The following is a 21,279-nucleotide window of genomic DNA, read 5'->3' as shown; positions in this document are numbered from 1 at the left end:
TGGGGTCACTCAGAGGAGAAGATGGTGAAATGCAAACAGGGGACACAGAAAGGGCTGAACTACTCAATGCCTTCTTTGCCTCAGTCTTCTCCGATAAAGAAAACAATGCCCGACCTGAAGAATTTGGAGCAAATGATTCAGCAAAGGAAACACAGCCCAGAATAACTAAGGAGATAGTACAAGAATATTTGGCTAGTTTAGATGTATTCAAGTCTCCAGGGCCAGATGAACTGCATCCAAGAGTATTAAAAGAACTGGCAGATGTGATCTCAGAACCACTGGCAGTCACCCTTAGAGGCTAAGGCCCACAAGAAAGTTAATATGGAGGACGGATGGCCAAAGTATTGTGAGATCTTAGAACAGGATGGAGAGAAACTGAAATTAAAGAGCCATGAAAAACTAAAACCAAAAGTACAAGATTGGCTCCACTACTATCAAATAATGGAGGTTTTCAAACAAGACAGGAAAATTGGCTTCCAGGTGGGAAAATCAAAACTTGAGACAGAACTGTTAGAACCCAATACTAAGAACTTGTCAAGAATGTATAACTTGCTGTTGAAATGGAATACACAAGATGAAACAGTTAAATCAGTTATGATTAAGTGGGCACAGGATATTGGTCATAATATTATGTCTGCTGACTGGGAAAGGTTGTGGAACACTGGTATTAAATTTACGGCATGTAGTGCTTTAAAGGAAAATGTTATGAAAATGGTCTATAGGTGGTACATGACCCCAGTTAAGCTAGCAAAAATTTACCATTTGCCTGATAACAAATGTTGGAAATGTAAGGAAACTGAAGGTACTTTTTATCATCTTTGGTGGACATGCCCGAAGATTAAGGCTTTCTGGGAGATGATATATAATGAAATGAAAAAGGTATTTAAATATACCTTCCTTAAGAAACCAGAGGCCTTTCTCTTGGGCATTGTCGGCCAATTGGTGCCAAAAAAGGATAGAACTTTTTTCATGTATGCAACAACAGCAGCAAGAATACTGATCGCAAAGTATTGGAAGACACAAGATTTACCCACCTTGGAAGAATGGCAGATGAAAGTGATTGACTATATGACATTGGCGGAAATGACGAGCAGAATTCGTGACCAGGGAAAGGAGACTGCGGAAGAAGACTGGAAGAAATTCAAGATTTATCTTAAGAACTATTATAAACTTGATGAAGCTTAGAATGTCGAGATTTTACAGAGAGAAAGGGTTGCAGTAATATAAGATTAGATTAAGAAAGGACTATGATGAATTAGGATGGGAAAGAACATTTATAAGTTGCTATAAAATTTGGACATGAGGATGCAGAAAGGGGAGGTATGGGGAAGTCCGAGGAAAGAAGTCTATGAAAGGATATTTTGAAATTATATTTGTTTGTTTGTTTTTCTTTTATGTTTGTTTGTTATAAAAACTTTTGTAAAACTAATAAAAATTTTATAAAAAAAAAAATAGAAAGGAATGCTGTGATCACCAATAGTCAGCATGGATTTCTGAAAAATAAGTCATGTCAGAATAACCTGATCTCGTTTTTTGACAGAATTACAAGCCTGGTAGATGAAGGGAACGCAGTGGATGTAGCCTACCTTGATTTCAGCAAGGCATTTGACAAGGTGCCCCATGATATTCTTGTAAAGAAGCTGGTAAAATGCGGTCTTGACTATGCTACCACTCAGTGGATTTCTAACTGGCTGGCTGACCGAACCCAAAGGGTGCTCATCAATGGTTCCTCTTCATCCTGGAAAAGAGTGACTAGTGGGGTGCCACAGGGTTCTGTCTTGGGCCCGGTCTTATTCAACATCTTTATCAACGACTTGGATGATGGACTCAAGGGCATCCTGATCAAATTTGCAGATGACACCAAACTGGGAGGGGTGGCTAACACCCCAGAGGACAGGATCACACTTCAAAACGACCTTGACAGATTAGAGAACTGGGCAAAAATAAACAAGATGAATTTTAACAAGGAGAAATGTAAAGTATTGCACTTGGGCAAAACAAATGAGAGGCACAAATACAAGATGGGTGACACCTGGCTTGAGAGCAGTACATGTGAAAAGGATCTAAGAGTCTTGGTTGACCACAAACTTGACATGAGCCAACAGTGTGACGCGGCAGCTAAAAAAGCCAATGCAATTCTGGGCTGCATCAATAGGAGTATAGCATCTAGATCAAGGGAAGTAATAGTGCCACTGTATTCTGCTCTGGTCAGACCTCACCTGGAGTACTGTGTCCAGTTCTGGGCACCACAGTTCAAGAAGGACACTGACAAACTGGAACGTGTCCAGAGGAGGGCAACCAAAATGGTCAAAGGCCTGGAAACGATGCCTTATGAGGAACGGCTAAGGGAGCTGGGCATGTTTAGCCTGGAGAAGAGGAGGTTAAGGGGTGATATGATAGCCATGTTCAAATATATAAAAGGATGTCACATGGAGGAGGGAGAAAGGTTGTTTTCTGCTGCTCCGGAGAAGCGGACACGGAGCAATGGATCCAAACTACAAGAAAGAAGATTCCACCTAAACATTAGGAAGAACTTCCTGACAGTAAGAGCTGTTCGACAGTGGAATTTGCTGCCAAGGAGTGTGGTGGAGTCTCCTCCTTTGGAGGTCTTTAAGCAGAGGCTTGACAACCATATGTCAGGAGTGCTCTGATGGTGTTTCCTGCTTGGCAGGGGGTTGGACTCGATGGCCCTTGTGGTCTCTTCCAACTCTATGATTCTATGATTCTATGATTCTATGACTGCAGCAGATTCCCCCGCCATCTGTAGGCATTCGCTCCATAACACGCACAGACATTTCCCCTTACTTTCTAGGAGGAAAAATCTGCGTGTTATGGAGCGAAATTTACGGTAGTATTCAATACAGGGTTTACTTGCATGCAAAGTCCTGCTTTTCAAAGAATTCATTATACAGAAATAAGATTTAGCAAAGTACAGTGGTGCCCCGCAAGACGAATGCCTCGCAAGATGGAAAACTCGCTAGACGAAAGAGTTTTCCGTTTTGGAGGTGCTTCGCAAAACGAATTTCCTATGGGCTTGCTTCGCAAGACGACAATGTCTTGCGAGTTCCTGCGGGTTTTTCCCCCTCCCCCCTTTTTTTCAAGCCACTAAGCCGCTTATCAGCTGATCCGATCAGCAGATAAGCCGCTAAAAGCGCTAATCCGCTAATCCATCAATAGGCTTGCTTTGCAAGACGAAAAAACCGCTAGACGAAGAGAATCACAGAACGGATTCTTTTCATCTTGCGAGGCACCACTGTATGATAGTTTTCAATTGCCGTTTTTGTCCAGACATATGTATTAGGTGGAAAGAGCAGACTACAATACTGCTGCTTCATTTCTGAATTCTGAAGTTTGCTGTCAAAAGTAACAAGGCAGCATGTTGCAGTATTGTTGTTGTTGTTGTTTAGTCGTGTCCGACTCTTCGTGACCCCATGGACCAGAGCACACCAGGCACTCCTGTCTTCCACATGTTGCAGTATAGTATTGTACTAATGATGCTGACACGTGTAGTAAAATCAGATTGCACTTCCTTGTTGGTTGGGGGGCGTGGACTGTAATTTCATGTTAGCCTCACTTGGCCTCAGTAGAAGCTAAGTGAAGATACTGTTTTTATCTGAAGAGGCGTATCATTTCTGCTCGCAAAAACCTTTCTTGATTAGTAACTTCAGCCTAGCTGACCTCTTAAAGCCATTTCAGTGCTCAGTCATGTTGTCTGAATGCAACAAATAACACAGCTCAGTTACACTGCTTTCTTTCCTTATATACTTCCACATTAACTCTCAAGTGTTAAACCATTTGTAAAAAATCTTTACCTATATAACTAGTATGAAGCAGAATGCGGCCTGTTAACACAGCCCAGCCCACTGGTCAAGTCAAAGTGACCTCACTGCCATACATGGTGGGCTGTCATCCAGAAAATTGGGTAAGGATATGACCCAACAAGATGGAAGATGCTTTCAGTTCTGGATTCATATAAATGGTCACATGAAACTCATTGTATAATTAATCCATAATATATCTTGCTTCTCTCTCCTGTTCTTTTGTCCCCCAAAGGGAAAATCCAGGTGACAATACAGGTGAGACATTGGATAGCAAAGAAAAATAATTTAGAATCATCGAATTTGGGTTTTTTATTTTATTTTTAAGGATGAATATATACAATGCTTCATCCAACATCACACCCCTAGTTAGAAAAAGGAAGTTGTGGTGGTCAACAAGGCCAACTTAGGAAATCCAGTTTAGCCTTATGTGTTTGACCTGCGTCTTGAAAAATTTCTCCCCTAATTTAGGATCTCACGGAACAGAACAAGAGCAGGAGCATGTAGTAGATACACACCCATATTAATCTGGCACACAAAGCTGGAACCTTAACATACTTTCTTAAAGAGATAGAAACATGCATTTGTACCTGCTGGTTTGAATTGAAAGCAGTGGTCATTTTGTACAACTTCCTCCTCTGGAAACTCTGAAGCGGTCTAGTGCGCGCAGATGTGCATATCACGGCAACAGATGATGTTCTCAACTTCGCCTTTTCTTTCCTCCTCCTCTTCAGGTGTTGTTGGTCAACCAACCAACTACTGGTGCATGATATCTCCTCATTGTTCTCTGAATCTCTGAAAAGCACCAAAGAATTATCCTAGGATGTCAGAAATAAGCTCTGCATATTATATCATATTTGAGTTCCATACACCAAGTTCAAAATCAGAAGGTGTACTCAGGATTAAGTGATATACTCTAAGTCAGCCTTTCTCAACTTTGGAGCCCCATGTGCTATTGGACTACAACTCCCATCATCTCTAGCTAGCCAGACCTGTGGTCCAGTTCTGGGCACCACAATTCAAGAAGGACACTGACAAACTGGAACGTGTCCAGAGGAGGGCAACCAAAATGGTCAAAGGCCTGGAAACGATGCCTTATGAGGAACGGCTAAGGGAGCTGGGCATGTTTAGCCTGGAGAAGAGGAGGTTAAGGGGTGATATGATAGCCATGTTCAAATATATAAAAGGATGTCACATAGAGGAGGGAGAAAGGTTGTTTTCTGCTGCTCCGGAGAAGCGGACACGGAGCAATGGATCCAAACTACAAGAAAGAAGATTCCACCTAAACATTAGGAAGAACTTCCTGACAGTAAGAGCTGTTCGACAGTGGAATTTGCTGCCAAGGAGTGTGGTGGAGTCTCCTACTTTGGAGGTCTTTAAGCAGAGGCTTGACAACCATATGTCAGGAGTGCTCTGATGGTGTTTCCTGCTTGGCAGGGGGTTGGACTCGATGGCCCTTGTGGTCTCTTCCAACTCTATGATTCTATGATTCTATGAAGGGGGTTGTAGTTCAACAACGTCTGGGGACACAAGGTTGAGAAAGGCTGCTCTAGGCAATGTACATATATTGATTTGCTTGTCCATACATTATTCTTCATATTGGTTTAATTAGATCTTCTAAAGCTGGGAGCCCAACTTCTAAACCTTCCAACATTGCTCCATAATTTCTCTATACAGTGGTACCTCGGGTTACATACGCTTCAGATTACATATGCTTCAGGTTACAGACTCCACTAACCCAGAAATAGTACCTTGGGTTAAGAACTTTGCTTCAGGATGAGAACAGAAATTGTGCTCCAGTGGTGCAGTGGCAGCAGGAGGCCCCATTAGCTAAAGTGGTGCTTCAGGTTAAGAACAGTTTCAGGTTAAGAAGTGACCTCCGCAACGAATTAAGTACTTAACCCAAGGTACCACTGTACTTTCACAGAGGTACTTGCTGCAAGCAATAAACTGTGAACATGAATATTCCCAAGAAACACAGCATAGAGAAGTATCAGTGGCAAAGAAATGAGACCTGACCCCTAGTGAAGTTGAACCATTAAAGAGACATCCTCAGTTTATTATTCAAGACAGACCATAATAGCTTTTAAAAACATGGGAAATCATCTTCTTAGTTGAGATTTCTTAATCTCATTAGAATACGACCTAATCTCATTACTCCACCATCTAAATCCAATCATCTTTAATCATTATTAACAAAAATTAATTTATGTTTTATTTAACACATTTTTATCCTACTTTTCAGCCAGAAAAAAGAAGCTTCCAAAGCAGCTCATAAATATTAGGAATAAAACAGTCCCTGCTCCCAGGCTTACATTCCAGAAGGCATGGCACAGAAGGAAAAGGACTTCATAGCAAGAAAACAAGCTCAAACACTAGTTCTTCCTTACGGCATTCTTGTAATGTTCAGCTGGAATGGAACAATTTGGAAAAGAGCCCAAAGTTGCTGGTCCTTCAGCAGAACCAATGGAGAAGCACTGAAATCCCATCTCTCACCCTCTCCTATTGCATGATAGAATGACTATTTTGATTTTAGAAGACTGAACAACAACCTTATTTTCCAAGTCTATTGTCTTAACTCATTTATATTTTGTTTTACTAACTTTATAAATGTGATTTATATTGTTGTATTAATGTGCTTTACATTATCATATATCACCATTATTACAATAGAAGGAGAATATTACGTTAAAATAATATATTTATTATCTTGGTAATTGCTCTATGCAATTCATATACAGTATTTCAAAGCACATGTCAGCCTCTTCTGAACAGCATCCTCATTATTATCAAACAGGGAGTTTTTAAAAACACATTGATCCTATACATGTCTCCTCACAAGCAAGTCCTACTGAGTTTAAAAGTACTTACCATGCAATGTTATGTCTAATCAGAATTAAGTTCTAGTGGTATGGGGGCGGGGCTCTCAGGTATGGGGGGGGGGGCTAGGATTGCAGCAATACTCCCAAGTGTGTATAGGATTGCAGCCTTGTAATACTAAACTACTGCAAGTTTGTTTAAATAATAATACTGTTGTATTATTATTTAATAATGTTAATAATGTTGTACAACAATAGTTGTACTGTCATTTTATATTACATTCCCCCAAATGCTAAATATCCAGTTATTATGAAATACAGTCATTATGAAATACATGAAAGTGTCACGTACCTTATAGAGATGCCATTGGCCAACTCTTTCTGCTTACAGGACTTTGAGGAAAGAGGAGATGATGTGGGAGACAGATTGAGAGGAGTAATCAGACTGCTGATTATTTCACTCAGCTGAGCACTCTGAAAGAAGAATCAAAGGGAAAACCTTGAACTGAATGCACAGCAAATAACAGTCTAAAGAACTCAGGATTATATTCAAAGCACAGTGCTTCTAAAGCACCCAGCAATCAGCTGGTGCTCAGGAAAGCACAGTGCAAGGGACTTTGCAGACACTTCCAATCAGCAACATCTGCAAAGCCTCTTTTGACCAAGCCCCACCTTTTCTCCCGCCCCCACCTGACTTTATGATTTCAGATGATTTGACAGGTAGGTGGTCCCACTCGCCTGTCAAAGTTGGCCCGTGGGGGTAGAGGGAAGATAAAGATCAGAACCACTGCACCAAATAAATTCCCCACCCCTGCACTAGAGAGATAAACACAAAACACATTCATGCAATGGTCACATTAAACAATCTCTTTTGCAAATCACACTATAATTATGAATACTAAGCTCAAGGGCAAGGGGAAAAGTCAGGGAGGGAAATGAAAAACCAAGACTTTTTTCCACAGCCCTCCTGCCTGAAACTGAAATGTTTGACTTCATCATGCTGATAGAATCATAGAATTGGAATAGACCACAAGGGCCATCGAGTCCAACCCCCTGCCATGGGTGACATAAAAGGTGCTCAAGTAGCATACATAAAATATATCACACTTTATCCTCATAACAGATAGATGAAATGGAGACACTGTTACTGGACAATGTGAATTTCACAAGTAAATTTCTGAATTAAGACCTGCCAAACCAAGTCTAACACTACAGCTTCCAAGATGCCTTCTGAGTGTACAAAAACCACTATACAATCTCCCACTTCCTGCAACTTATGCAGATCATGCTTACAGAAATATGGAACTTTGTTTTATTAATAAGCTATTACAGCGTACCTGTGTTTTGCTACAAATTATCTAATTCTATCTGATGCTCACTCTCACTTGAATACCTGTTTTTCTATGTTGCGGAGAAGCAGAGTTGGACTGCTGGGTGACATTTCGAAATCATGTTCCGGCCAAGCATCCTGCCTCTCAAGGGAAGCATGTGAATTCCCTGTGGTGTTTAATAAAGCTTCATGGTCCCTCAATTGTGTTCGTTTCTTCAATAAGTCCTTTGGATTTGGAAATTCTTCTAGGATCACCATTCCCTAGACAACAGCAATTGAACACAATTGTGTAACAAATGTAATCCCTCAAACTGCTGCAGCCCCCTGAAACACTTTAATGATTTAGAGCACAAAGTGTGATCTGTATACAGACAAGGTGAATAATCTCACAAGACAATAAAGCTGCAACGTCAATTTTTGCAAGCAGCTAACATTATAGTGATTTTCTGCTCCAGTTCAAAAATTTGGCATACAAATCTATGTATTGATTGTTGTATCATTTTCTAGTTTCATCTGCTAAATGAAACATCCTGAGGGCCAGTGTAGATGTGATGTTGCCCAAACACTAACACTGATTCAGCAATCAGACCTGCAAGTTGCTGTAAATCAGCCCACTCATCCCCACTCAAACATTAATCTCACTGCGAGGCAGTCACCTCCTCTCAGCCACAGAGTAGCTGTGAGAATTAAATGAGGAGAACCAAGCTCCTTGAAGAGGAGGATATAAATGCAATAAATAATAAAAAAACAAGATTTGCATCAGTGACACATCTGTTCACAACTGAGGCTGGATTACTGTCCTTTGCTCCATATGGAAATGCCTTTGAAGACAATTGGTACAAAAGGTGCAGCTAGAAGGCTTATATGGTCAACAATTTGGAACACATATTGGCATATTGGCAACTTGTTTGTTTCTGGGACAGTGTTAGTTTGCAAAACAGATTATCTGCAGGCCTGCCTGCCTGCCTGCCTACATATGAGCCTCTCCAGGTTCTACCATGTGCTGAGGTCTTGGATTTCCAGCTCTTTGAGAAGAGATGCTGGATTGACGAGTACCAGCCTTTTCTTTATTATACACATTTTGATAGTGCATTCTATGTGCCTTTTATCTTGTTTCCTTAATGCTGGTCGTTGACTGTAATAATAAAGATTTGATTTAATTTTTAAATCAAGATTACCAAGCATGATCTTTATTGGATTACCTTATATAAAGAACTCAATCATCATGCAAAGTGCACAATAAATTTTCTTCAAAAAAATAGTTTAATCACCAGGCAATTCAATATATGCATAAAGATCTGCTTTCCTCTGTGGAGAGGATACTTGAATTGACAATGCATAAAAAACTTATTGCTTGTGTACTGTGTACTGCATATGAAACTTAATAAGACTGTGCCACTGGACAAGTTACTGTAGTTATATGTTGCTCTTGTATTTACATGAAAACCAATACAAATTATTGGGGGGGGGGGTAAAGATCTGCTTTCACTTGCCCACAACAGCTATTTTCTTTATTTCCATAAGGATTAATCTACAAGGAACCAGGTATCACTAAAAAACCAAGACTCAGATTGCTGGTACCGGTCGACAACTCTCTGCTTCCAATAACATTTTCTTCCATGCTCTCCACCCCTTGGGAAAAGATAGTTGTGGCCTATCTGTGTTTTTCTGTTTAGTTACACTTCAAGAAAAGATGAAAATTATTTTAATCGATTGTTTATGACTGTGTTTGAGGAGTCCTGTCTATTAATTATTGCTTCCTCACTGTACTTATACTGGAGACTTATAGACAATGTTTTGGTTGGTCCATCCCAATGCACACAACTTACTTGTTTCCAAACAACCAAAATAAGAAGCACCCTCTCTTCATCCTCCTCATACCAGTCCCTACCTCTCTCTCATGTCACTGTTCCTAGTCTATGACTACACTTCACAGCAGAGCTTCACTACCACAAGAACAAACAAGATGGATTTCACCCCCTCGCCTCTTTTTTTTTTTTTAAGAATGAAATAAATTAAGCTGGGAAACAGTCACTTGCCCAAGGCTGCCCAGTAAACTACAAATCTTAGTATGGATTCTGGACCACAATCCTACTTTCAAACAAACACAACACTCAAACTCAGCCTACTATTTCATTGACCTTTGTAGATTTTACATAATGGCTTTTGCTTAGATACCAGAAACCACAGAACACAGAGAAAAAACATTTATCAATCTTTTATTTCAATAACCCATTTTTCTTCCTTACTGACAATACCTTGGTGGCACGAATCTGCCTGTGAAGGTCAGTGAGTTGCTGGATTTTGTATTCTAGCTCTGAAATCTGGGCTTGAAGCCATGTCCAGCGACAGCCAACATTAGCTCTGTCTACCAGCCATTTCCAGTCAGATCTATAGTTACTAGGAAGAACACATGACATTGGTTAGAAGAGATAATCACTATTTTAGAAAGACAACTCAAAAGAGTCCTTAGGATATCACAAATCTGACACTTTCCCCCCAGAAGCCTTTGGGGATACAACTAGCAAGTAACAGGTTAAAACAACAGTGAATATATCATAAAATGCCTTTTAGAAGCATCTGCTAAAAACAGAAAGAGCTGAATTGAGTCTGATTTCTGCACAGAGTTGAAAACATAGCCGTAATAATAAATTATTATTATTATTATTATTATTATTATTATTATTATTATTATTTAGCACATAGTAAGAGCCTGCTGAATCAATGGCCCACCTAGTCCAGCTTCCTGTTGGCCAACAAGATGTGGATCAAATGCCTGAAAGCAGAACATGAAGTCCATAATTTTGGTACCACTACGGAGAAGGCCTTGTTCCTGGTTCCCATAAATCAAATGCCTAGAGAACATAGGCAATTGATACAGACCCAAAGGCTTAAGCAGGTTTACATGAACTTGGATGGCCATGTCCAAGTGGCATTTGTGGCATGGAGTACCTTCATTCATTTAGCCTTTATTGGCATACGTTAGCCAATAAAATCATAAGAGAGAGAACCATCCATGTAACATTGGCAATCCAGACTTGAAATATATAAAAGTTAAAGGACCCCTGGAGGATTAAGTCCAGTCGAATTTAACTATGAGGTGTGGCACTCATCTCTGCTTTAAGGCCGAGGGAGCCAGTGTTTGTCTGCAGACAGCTTTTCTGGGTCATGTGGCCAGCATGACTAAACTGCTTCTGGCGCAACATGATACCTTGATGGAAGCCAGAGCACACAGAAATGTCATTTACCTTCTCACTGAAGCAGTACCTATTTATCTACTTGCGCTGGTATGCTTTCAAACTGCTAGGTTTGCAGGAGTTTGGACAGAACAATGGGAGCTCACCCCATCACGCGGATTCGAACAGCCAACCTTGCAATCGGCAAGCCCAAGAGGCTCAGTGGTTTAAACCACAGCACCACCGTGACACAATAAATGCATGAAGTGCCTTTCACCAGTTTAGCTTGGTGAGCCAACTACAGGCCCTCAAGCACAGATAGGCTGTCACTTTTGTCCACACTCCCAGATGATTTGCATTTAGACTACTATAATGAGCTGTGTTTGGGAACACCTTGGAAAACTACTTCAATGGATGTAAAAATATGACACAGCTGGATGATACCAGCCACAGGGAACACATCTCAATGGTGCTGAAATAGTGTCACTAATTTGCTGCTTGTACAGGCAACTCCCAACAGTGCCAAACCCAGAAGTGACCTGATCACTAAAAGAATGGAACGGGGGCGGGGCAGAACACTTTACTTTGGCCCTGCCAATGCACATGGGGGTCTGGAACAGAACCCCCATGCAAAGCAAGGATTGCCTGTACTGTAAAATTTGACTCATATAACAAGCTATGATCAAAGAACAGTTCCATTTACATCAGTAAACTTTATCAACTTAGTGAAATTGACTCCAAAAGTAAAAGATTTGGAGATCCTGTCATTAACATATCACATCTTCTGTCCTTTATGTACAGAGATATCACAGATTTACATGGAACTTGAGCATGCAGGACTGTAGCACAGAAGTTCAGCAATTCTTTTAATACCTACACTGACATAGCTTTTCTGGAAATCTGCTCATCATCATCTTCACTTGAGCTGCTACAAGTGGCATCAGAATCCAAACTCTCTTCCGCATGGAATAGGAGTCCAGCTGTTGAGCGAGCAAACACTTTGATTTCATCAGATGAAACATCAAAATCACGCTGTATATCTTTACTTGTATTAGCCTCTATGTTTTCCATTTTAATGTTGGTGCATCTATGATAGCTGCCACCCAAAACACCGGATGGATCATGAAAGGCTTTCATTCTCTGTAGTTGGCGTCTCACAAAGCATTTCATCTGCTGGTCACAGTGTTTGACAACATGCTTCGCCAAGAGTATTTGCAAACGTTTCTGAGTTCTTTTGGCCCGGCTGAGCAAAGCCTGTTGCCTGCTTACACACTGAAGTAAATGAAAATTCAATTCCTGTTCTTTAGTACTGGGACTGTAGTTCATTTTTGGTTCCAGGGCATCATCACACACTTGATGGAAGAGGTCTCCTTTTTTTGTCTCAGGATTAATAAATAATGCCTTGCTCAAAAAGCCATTCTTCTGATACCCTTTACAGTTAGGAAGCTGCCTTTCTTCTACATTGTGGGATTCAGTTAAACATGAATCAAATAGTTTTCCCATTTCAGGTAAGTTCTTTGTTGATCCTAATAAAGTTTCCCCTCTGACCTGCTCCCCAGATTCTGAATTAATAATTTGACTGAAGTGTGTATTAGTGCTGTTACATAACGGATTTCTCACTTTGGAGCAGCTATGCTCTTCTGAGTTCCTCTGCACACAATTTTTATTGTTTACATGGAAAGTAGAACTGGGGCTCATTAATACTGGATAGTGTTTAGAAGACTGAGAACCCAAGTATTTTAAGTTAAAGCTATCAGTGCTATGGTTGGCTTGAGGAATGGGGAACCCCAGCATGGAGCAAGTAATTTTTGTGACAGACCCGTCTTTCATCTTCTCTTTTACTGGTCTGGTACTTCCCATGCCTAATGCATCATTGGACTCCATCACTCTTGAAGACAAGGAAGATGATAAGCAGATACCGTGCCCTTTCATTGCTTTCTCTTGAAGAGCAGGTGTCATAGCTGTCGTAAGCAGTTTACACCCAACCTGTAAGAAAAGCAAATACTGAATAAAACTATTGTTTTGATAATATCTACTGTTAATTTCCACTTCTGCAGTGCCATAAATTCCAGAAAATAAAATAATCTTATCAACTTTTCCGTGATTATGTGCCTGGATAGCTCAGTTGGGACAGCTGTGTTCCTGCATTGAGGGGGTTGGACTAGATGATCCTCAGGGCCACTTCCAATTCTAGAGCTCTATGAATCTATGGAAACATCTAATTCAGAACATCTGCCACAACAACAAAGGCTGTAGTAAAATTTTTAGGTGCACCAAAATACTGGCCACGTTGAAACCATAACTATGTATGCTTTTGCTTGTTACTATTTTAAATATATAAATCAGTTCTGTTTGCAGGTATTTCCCCCCTCCCCCCATATTTTCATTATCAATAAGCAAAGACATACACGAGCTGTGTGCCCATGCAACCCCTTTGCTGCTGATTCACTACTTCTTTGCACGAATGGCAAAAAGACCCCTATTATGGGTGAATTATGAATTACATTTAATGGCTTTCTAAGAAATCAAGATTAGGAAGACAACTTTAAAGCATGATGAAAGTGCACAAAGCTCAAGCATACCCAAGCTTAATCAACCAGGATTGGATCATGTGAACCAGACCATTGTTTCACAGCCAGGAGGATATCTGTAATTCTTTCTGTAAGCCTGGTTCCCATTATTCTCAATTTTATACAAAATAATTATTTGCAGTTTTCATATCCTAATTTTCCTCTTTAAAAAGTCATCCAATTAAAAATAGGTGTCCTATAAAAACATCCATTATATTTTTCTCTCCAATGTTTTTATTTTTAATGTTCCAGATTGAACAGTTTCCTATCCTCATATATTTAATCTTGCCTAACTGTTTATCACTTTTTGTTCATCTCTCCACATTTTCCTAATTCCTAAAATATAAACAGCATATGAAATTTCTTGCTTTAGCAATTTGTTTACTTTCTGGCTGCTGTACTTCAAAGGCCGGGGGTAGGGAGAGCATTTTACTTTGTTTTACAGTAAGGAAAAAAATAAGGGAAAGTCTGGCATCTGTTAACTATCCACAGTGCACAATGCCTTTACTAGGACCAACCAGAATGTCACAAAATAGTGAGCAAAGCTTTCCTGTTCTCCAGAATTCTTCATCAGGCTAGATGCTGAGAAGGGGAAAGGGGAAAGAGAGAGAAAAGGTGGCTTGATTTTGAAGTCACTAAATTCAGGCTTGGTAGTTTCAACATAAGCCTGCCTTTGTCTCCTCACTCCTACCATCCAAACTGATGTTTCATTTGTCCAAATAAAGGTGTTAGTCAGGTGTAATTTTTGTTATGAACTAACACAGTTTCTTTTCCTTTTTGTATATTTTAACAAGCTGCATCACAGAACAGTGTGTACAAAAATGGGAACAGAAGATAAAATATAAAGAAAACTTTAAATAAAATGTGTTTTAATTGTTACTTAAATTTTACTATGGAAACCACTTTGAGAATTTTTGTTGAATGACAGTACATAGTTTAAGTAAAAATTAAACTATTAAACTTTTGAAAAGCAATCAATTAAATACAAGTCTATAATTAAAAGACAAAACCAGTTGTCAACATTCCTTAAAAATATATATCATGAATTAAGGGAAGATCTAAAAGTTTAAAATTAAAATGTGATACCTGAAATGCTCTCTAGGAAGCTACCAGAGACACTAATTCAATTAAAGGAAATAGCTTCAGTGACTGAAACATAACTTCAGGTACAAAAAAATATTGTTTTCAAACTATTCTATGTCTTCAGAATTACCTTTTTTTTTACTATTTGATCCTGAAAAATCATTTAATTAGCAATTAATGGTGCAATCCTATACATGTATCCTCAGATCATAAGTCATTTGAGCACAATGGGACTTACTCCCAGGTAAGCACATACAGCGGGGGCTGGGAATCAGTTACAGCTGGTTAAGACCTTAGGTCCTCAGATTTCCACAAGTCATTTTGACATGTGGGCCTATCCAACTCTTTAACATCTGACATAATTGTGATGTCAGATGAAACATCTTCCCCTATTTTTAAGACACAGTAATTTGTAAGTGCCACCAATCAGCTGGTTGTCAGTGTCTGCCAAACCCTCTGGCTTTACAAGTGCTGAAGACAGCACAATCTTCACTTTAGCAAGAACCTATGTCTTTGCGTGTGTCACACTGGGCAGAGGGCAGGTGGGTGTGGCTTGACCAAAGAGCTTCACAGGTCACATGGGGGGGGGGCTGCTGCACCTATTTAGGGCTGCAGGCTGGAGGTTCTCCACTACTTACCGTATTTTCCGCCCCATAGGACGCACCGGCCCATAGGACGCATCGTTTTTTTGGGGGGAAATAAAGAGGAAAAAAATTATTCCCCCCCCAGGCGCTTGTGGGGCAGGCAGCGGGGAGAAGCGCTCTTCTCCCCGTCTCCCACCTTCAGATCAGGTCCGGGGACAGCGGGGAGACGTGCTGCGTCTCCCAGCTGTCCCTGGAGCTTGTGGGGCAGGCAGCGGGGAGAAGCGCTCTTCTCCCCGCCGTCAGCCTCCAAACCACTTCGGGAGACAGCGGGATGGTGGCGTTCCGCCTCCCTCTGTCCCCCGACCTTGTGGGGCTGGCGCTGGGGCTCTCCTGAAGCCTGGAGAGCGAGAGGGGTCGGTGCGCACCAACCCCTCTCTCTCTCCAGGCTTCAGTGAAAGCCTGCATTCGCCCCATAGGACGCACACACATTTCCCCTTCATTTTTGGAGGGGAAAAAGTGCGTCCTATAGGGCGAAAAATATGGTATGTACGGGATTGCATCCTTATTGGTTTTCTGTGAGACCCTTAAAAATATTGTCTGATTTGCTGAAAACTGCTGCAGGGTTTCAAAAACTAGGAAATACCTGCAATGCCTTTGAATAGTTTTTTAAAACTCCAATATGACTACTTTTGTTCATACCCAAAACATTTGCCAGCTGCAATATATAAATATTTCACTATGTTGATCTGTTAACAATAAAGAGAAACAGAATAATGAAAGTTTAACTTTGAACTCCTATCACTTTACACTAATAATCACAGTGAGTAAACCAAGAGACTACCAAAATACAGCAGTACCTCCGCTTACGTAACACTCTGGTTACATAAACTTCAGGATACATAAGCAGCAAACCCAGAAGTATGTTACCGGGTTTTGCTGCGCGCGCATGCGCAGAAGTGGTCCTCCAGCTGCGAAAACCTTGAGATCCAGCCAGACCTCCGGAACGGATCCTGTCCGCAACCAGAGGTACCATGATAGATTAAAATGCATAAGGCAGACAACTATGTGCATATACTAGTTCAAATTCAAATCTAAATAAGTTTGTGACAATAGCATTAAAAGAAATAAATTTACAGCTTCACACTAGAGCTCCACTAAGAGATTTGAACACTTCAGATTTATCACACAGTTATTGACACAGCTCAGAGTCATCTTTATTTCAGTAACTAACATTTCATAGATACACTCAACAGATTAAACATACTACCATAAATGCTTTGTAGAAAATGACTCCCTCAAGACTAGCCGTTTCAATGTGATTTCATAAAAACGTTATTTTGTCCAATTAGCAGATACTGAAACAGCAAATATAAATCCCATCTGCATGCCTTCATAGATTTCTCTCTTACTTAACAGAATATCAATATTCAAATAGGACAAAAGTCAACAACTCAACAATCAAAGAAAAAAATGCAATGTTATAAAGAAATTGTTTATACAATTTGTTAGTACAGAGCAAAGGGGATGGGGTCTTCTCACCAGGCTACACTGTAAAGGTAAAGGACCCCTGGGTGGATAAGTCCATTCGTGATTCAAAATTAGCTCCCTCATCTCTCCTCTAGAGGAGGCTGACAACTATAAAAGGGAAGTGCTGGAGAGCATAAGGAAGGATGTTGAGTCCTCTACCCCAGCTGTTGTACTGCTTTAACTACCAGATAAACAAAACCATGTCATTTAATCAAAAATATACTTATTTGGCAAAGAGCAACTTAATGTGGTAAAGGGCAAGTTTGCATATAGAACACATCCAATTCTCCAAATTCCAGTTGAAGATCTCAAGTATTAACCTGGAAAAGTTACATTAAGTATTGGAGAGGTGCTGCCATCCATCACAGGACTTAAGCACATTGAACAAATGGTCGAACATAAGAATAGTCTGTTAGATCAGGCCAATGGCCCATCTAGTCCAGCCCCCCCCCCCCCCGTTCTCACAATGGCCAACCAAATGCCTGTGGAAAACCTGCAAGCAGCACCTGAGCACAAGCCCGCTCTTCCCTTCCGTGGCTTCCAGCAACATGTATCCGGAAGCATTATTGCCTCCGACCGTGGAGATAGATCACTGTCATCAGGGCTGCTAGTCATTGACAGCTCCTCTCTTCCACGATTTTGTCTAATCCTCTTTTTAAGCCATCCAAGTTGGTCACCATCACTGCCTCATGGGGGAGCAAATGCTATACTTCAACTATGTGCGGCATGAATAAGTCCTGCCTTTTGTCTGTCCTAAATCTTACAATATTCAGCTTCATTGAACTTGTACAAGTTCTAGTGTTATAAGTAAAGGAGAAAAACAAGTCTGAGTGGCTTTCTGTTCGCCCCACCACTTTCCTCGGGAAAACCCACCCTTTACCGCTGATTCAGAATACTGTACAGTGGTACCTCGGGTTACAGGCACTGCTAACCTAAAAATAGTACCTCGGGTTAAAAACTTTGCTTCAGGATGAGAACAGAAATCGTGCTCCGGCGGCGCAGCAGCAGTGGGAGGCCCCATTAGCTAAAGTGGTACCTCAGGTTAAGAACTGTTTCAGGTTAAGAACGGACCTCCAGAACAAATTAAGTACTTAACCCGAGGTACCACTGTAAATGTCAATCCGCAGAAAACCTGACTGACCTTTATTCCAATTCAGTGGTAAACAAGGGGGAAGAGGAGGGACAAGTGGAAGTGTGGGCAAGCCCTAATCTAAACTAAGAAGTCTCAAACACTGCAACCTTTCAATACAGTTAGCTACCATTTTGGAAGGTATTAATAATTCATCTTATATCAGAAAATCTCGAGTGGCAAGTCCAACAAGTTACCCACATGACTGTAGGAAATGTGGATGAGATTTCTATCCTGGTCTATTGTACCAATTTTTATCTGCAAGGCTAAAGGTTTGGCAGCAAGCCAAGTTACATACATTTACAAGCATACATTTGAAGCAGTAATTTCCATTCACTCAATAGCAGTCCATAAATATTTATCAATGTGGCTTTCATTAACTCCATTTCCTAGGTATAATAAGGCATGCTCACCATTACCACCTGCAAGTAATAACACTTCAAACCGCCTCTCCGAATGCACAGGGCTGTGGTAGCAGCTGAATGTCTGCCATTGTCCCATCCAGTCTGACTGTTATAACAATGCAAGGAAAGCCCTGCTGGATCAGGCCCAAGGCCCATCTAACCAGAGGCAGATTTATGGGAGTACGCCTGGTTCACCCACACTGCGCACTGAAATTTCAAAACACAAAGTTTGCCACTGATCTTGCTCTCACGGTGGCCAACCAGATGCCTTTGAGAAGCCTGCAAGTGGGCAAGTGCAACAGCACTCTATACCAGTAAAGGTAAAGGGACCCTTGACCATTAGGTCTAGTTGTGGCTGACTCTGGGGTTGAGGTGCTCATCTCGCTTTACTGGCCGAGGGAGCCAGCATACAGCTTCCGGGTCATGTGGCCAGCAGGACTAAGCCGCTTCTGGCGAACCAGAGCAGCGCACAGAAACGCTGTTAACCTTCCTGCCGGAGCGGTACCTATTTATCTACTTGCACTGGCATGCTTTCGAACTGCTAGGTAGGCAGGAGCTGGGACAGAACAACGGGAGCTCACCCCGTTGCGGGGATTTGAACCGCCGACCTTCTGATCGGCAAGGCTCAGTGGTTTAACCCAAAGTACCACCCACGTCCCAATTCTATACCAGTACTCTCCAGCAACTAATATACCTAGGTACTTCCCCATGAGGGAACGAACTGTGTTGGAAAGTGCAAGGCTGAAGTAATGCTAAAGGAGGCGATATATCCGGGTTCACAGGCATCACTCATATCTAAAACAGCATTTAAGTGTGAGTAAAAAAGACAGACAAATGCGGTAGTTGCCCCCCCCCATACCTGTATTAGGCAAAAGTTCCCATATCATTTCCGGTCTTTCGGGGCTTTGTCCCGCAGAGCCCCCCAGCTGCTCCCCGACCCTCCTTCGGGGCTTCCCGAGAAGCTTGTCCCATCCTTTCCCGATACACCCGGCTGGGGCGCTGGCTCCGCCCCCAGGGCTCACGTCACGCCACCCCCTCCCTCCCTCCGCCGGGGCGCGCGAGCATCTACTTTCCGCTCCCCCCCCGCATTCCAACGCCACCGCCCCGCCCCCCGCCGCGCTCCTCCCCATTGGCCGCCACCCCATCACTCTCCCAAATCCCACCCCCTGCGCCGCTCCGCTGCCGTTAGGGGAGGCGAGTCGCCCGCGCGCCACGAAGGAGCCCCTGCTTCGGCATGAAGCCAACCGCCTCTCCCTCCGCCCCTCAGGGGAACCCTCGCGACCCCCCCTCCCCCTCCCCGACTTGCCTGCCAACTTCGGTCTGTTCCCTCGCCGCCGCCGCCGCCGCTCCCCCCGTCTAACTTCTCCTCAGCGGGACTCGCGCTTTCCTCTCCCGCCGCCGCCGCTTCTCTTCTGCCCGTCTCTCGCACTCGCGGCGGCGCCGCCTTTCCCAACAGCCGCCCGCCGGCCCGCCGCGCCCGAGCCAAGCTGCCTCAGCAGCCCGAGCGGCCGCGCGCGGGCGGTAGTTTAGGCGGGGTGGGCGGGGCTCCCGCGGGAGTCGACCGCCCAATCCGGAGGGGCGGTGGGCGGGCCTATGCAAATGAGGCGGCGTGGGCGGCGGGTCTACTTGAGAGAGAGCGTGTGTCAATAGCATTGTGGCCTTGGAAGGGACCACGAAGGCCATCTAGTCCAACCTCCTGCAATGCAGAAATGTTTTGCCCAACGTGGGGCTCGAAACCACGACCCTGAGGTTAAGAGTTTTATGCTGTACGGTTTAAAGCTTTCCTGCATAAATTGTGTGTGTGTTTCCTGGAGATATCACTCTAATCGCAGCACTTGTTCTAAGAATAAAGCTTAAAGATGGCAACTCCTGACAAACTCAACAGTCTTTGAGCACAACCAACCATTTATTTCACAGCAAAGCAGCATCTGTCCCCAAGCTTTCTTCTGAGGCTGCAACCCCTCCCTCCACCCCTAGAACTCAGCTCAAAGAAGCTTAACTTCCATGCAAGTCTGTTCACATAGGGCTACGAATAAGGTTACAGGGGAGAAGAGGGCAAAATGGCAAGGTAAGAGAGAGAGTGAGTGAGTGTGTGTGTGTGTCAATAGCATTGTGGACTTGGAAGGGACCACGAAGGCCATCTAGTCCAATGTAAGAGACTCTTAGACCCATGCAATCTTTGCATAAAGGTAAAGGGACTCCTGACCATTAAGTCCACTCGCAAACGACTCCGGGGTTGCAGTGCTCATCTCACTTTACTGGCCGAGGGAGCCAGCGTACAGCTTCCAGGTCATGTGGCCAGCAGCAGCGCACAGAAACGCCATTTACCTTCCCACCAGAGCAGTACCTATTTATCTACTTGCACTTTGACGTGCTTTCAAACTGCTAGGTAGGCAGGAGCTGGGACCGAACAACAGGAGCTCACCCCGCCGTGGGGATTCAAACTGCCGACCTTCCAATCGGCAAGCCTTCCAATCGTTCCATGGCACCCACTGAGTCTCTTTCCTCCACTGAAATTAGACTCCAAAGAAGTATTCTGTTTTAACCAATCAAATAGGAGGGTTATGTGCTTGATTGCAAGTTTTGGGTAGCGCCCATGACCATTTCTCCAGTTTGCAAATGTGCACAGGGGCCTCAAAAGGCTGGCAACCCCTGATTTAATTGATGACTAGGTACCAGGTCTCTGAAGTTATTTAAGCACTATTGCCACATTTAATAGGCGTCATGTTGCACATCCAGTGTGTCACATTCTTGCAGTGCAGTTTGGAACACCTCAGGTACCATGACACTTTCAAGCTGTTGACTCAAAAGATATCAAAGATATTACTGGACTATGATA

General features: G+C 42.5%; 1 protein-coding gene across 2 annotated transcripts in view; it reads right to left on the bottom strand.

Moving 5' to 3' along the window:
• KANSL1L (KAT8 regulatory NSL complex subunit 1 like) overlaps positions 1-19,903 on the bottom strand; it is a 54,446-nt gene extending 34,543 nt beyond the window's left edge. The window contains exons 1-6 of one of the 2 annotated variants that reach the window (XM_082228085.1): positions 19,747-19,903; positions 12,021-13,129; positions 10,226-10,367; positions 8,031-8,228; positions 6,990-7,111; positions 4,409-4,613 (exon numbers count right to left, since the gene is read on the bottom strand). In XM_082228085.1, the coding sequence (XP_082084211.1) occupies positions 4,409-4,613; positions 6,990-7,111; positions 8,031-8,228; positions 10,226-10,367; positions 12,021-13,102 (1,749 nt within the window). In that variant the 5' untranslated portion in view covers positions 13,103-13,129; positions 19,747-19,903. Of the gene's footprint in view, positions 1-4,408; positions 4,614-6,989; positions 7,112-8,030; positions 8,229-10,225; positions 10,368-12,020; positions 13,130-18,449; positions 18,612-19,746 lie in introns of those variants that run through there. The other variant, XM_082228084.1, reaches the window with a different exon arrangement.
• Between the last annotated feature and the right edge of the window lie 1,376 nt (positions 19,904-21,279).

The sequence above is a fragment of the Podarcis vaucheri genome (genome assembly GCF_965113315.1).
Source record: "Podarcis vaucheri genome assembly, chromosome: 1".
Classification (NCBI taxonomy): Eukaryota; Metazoa; Chordata; class Lepidosauria; order Squamata; family Lacertidae; genus Podarcis; species Podarcis vaucheri.
The sequence above is the reverse complement of the archived record's forward strand: the minus strand, read 5'-3'. Positions and strand labels throughout refer to the sequence as shown.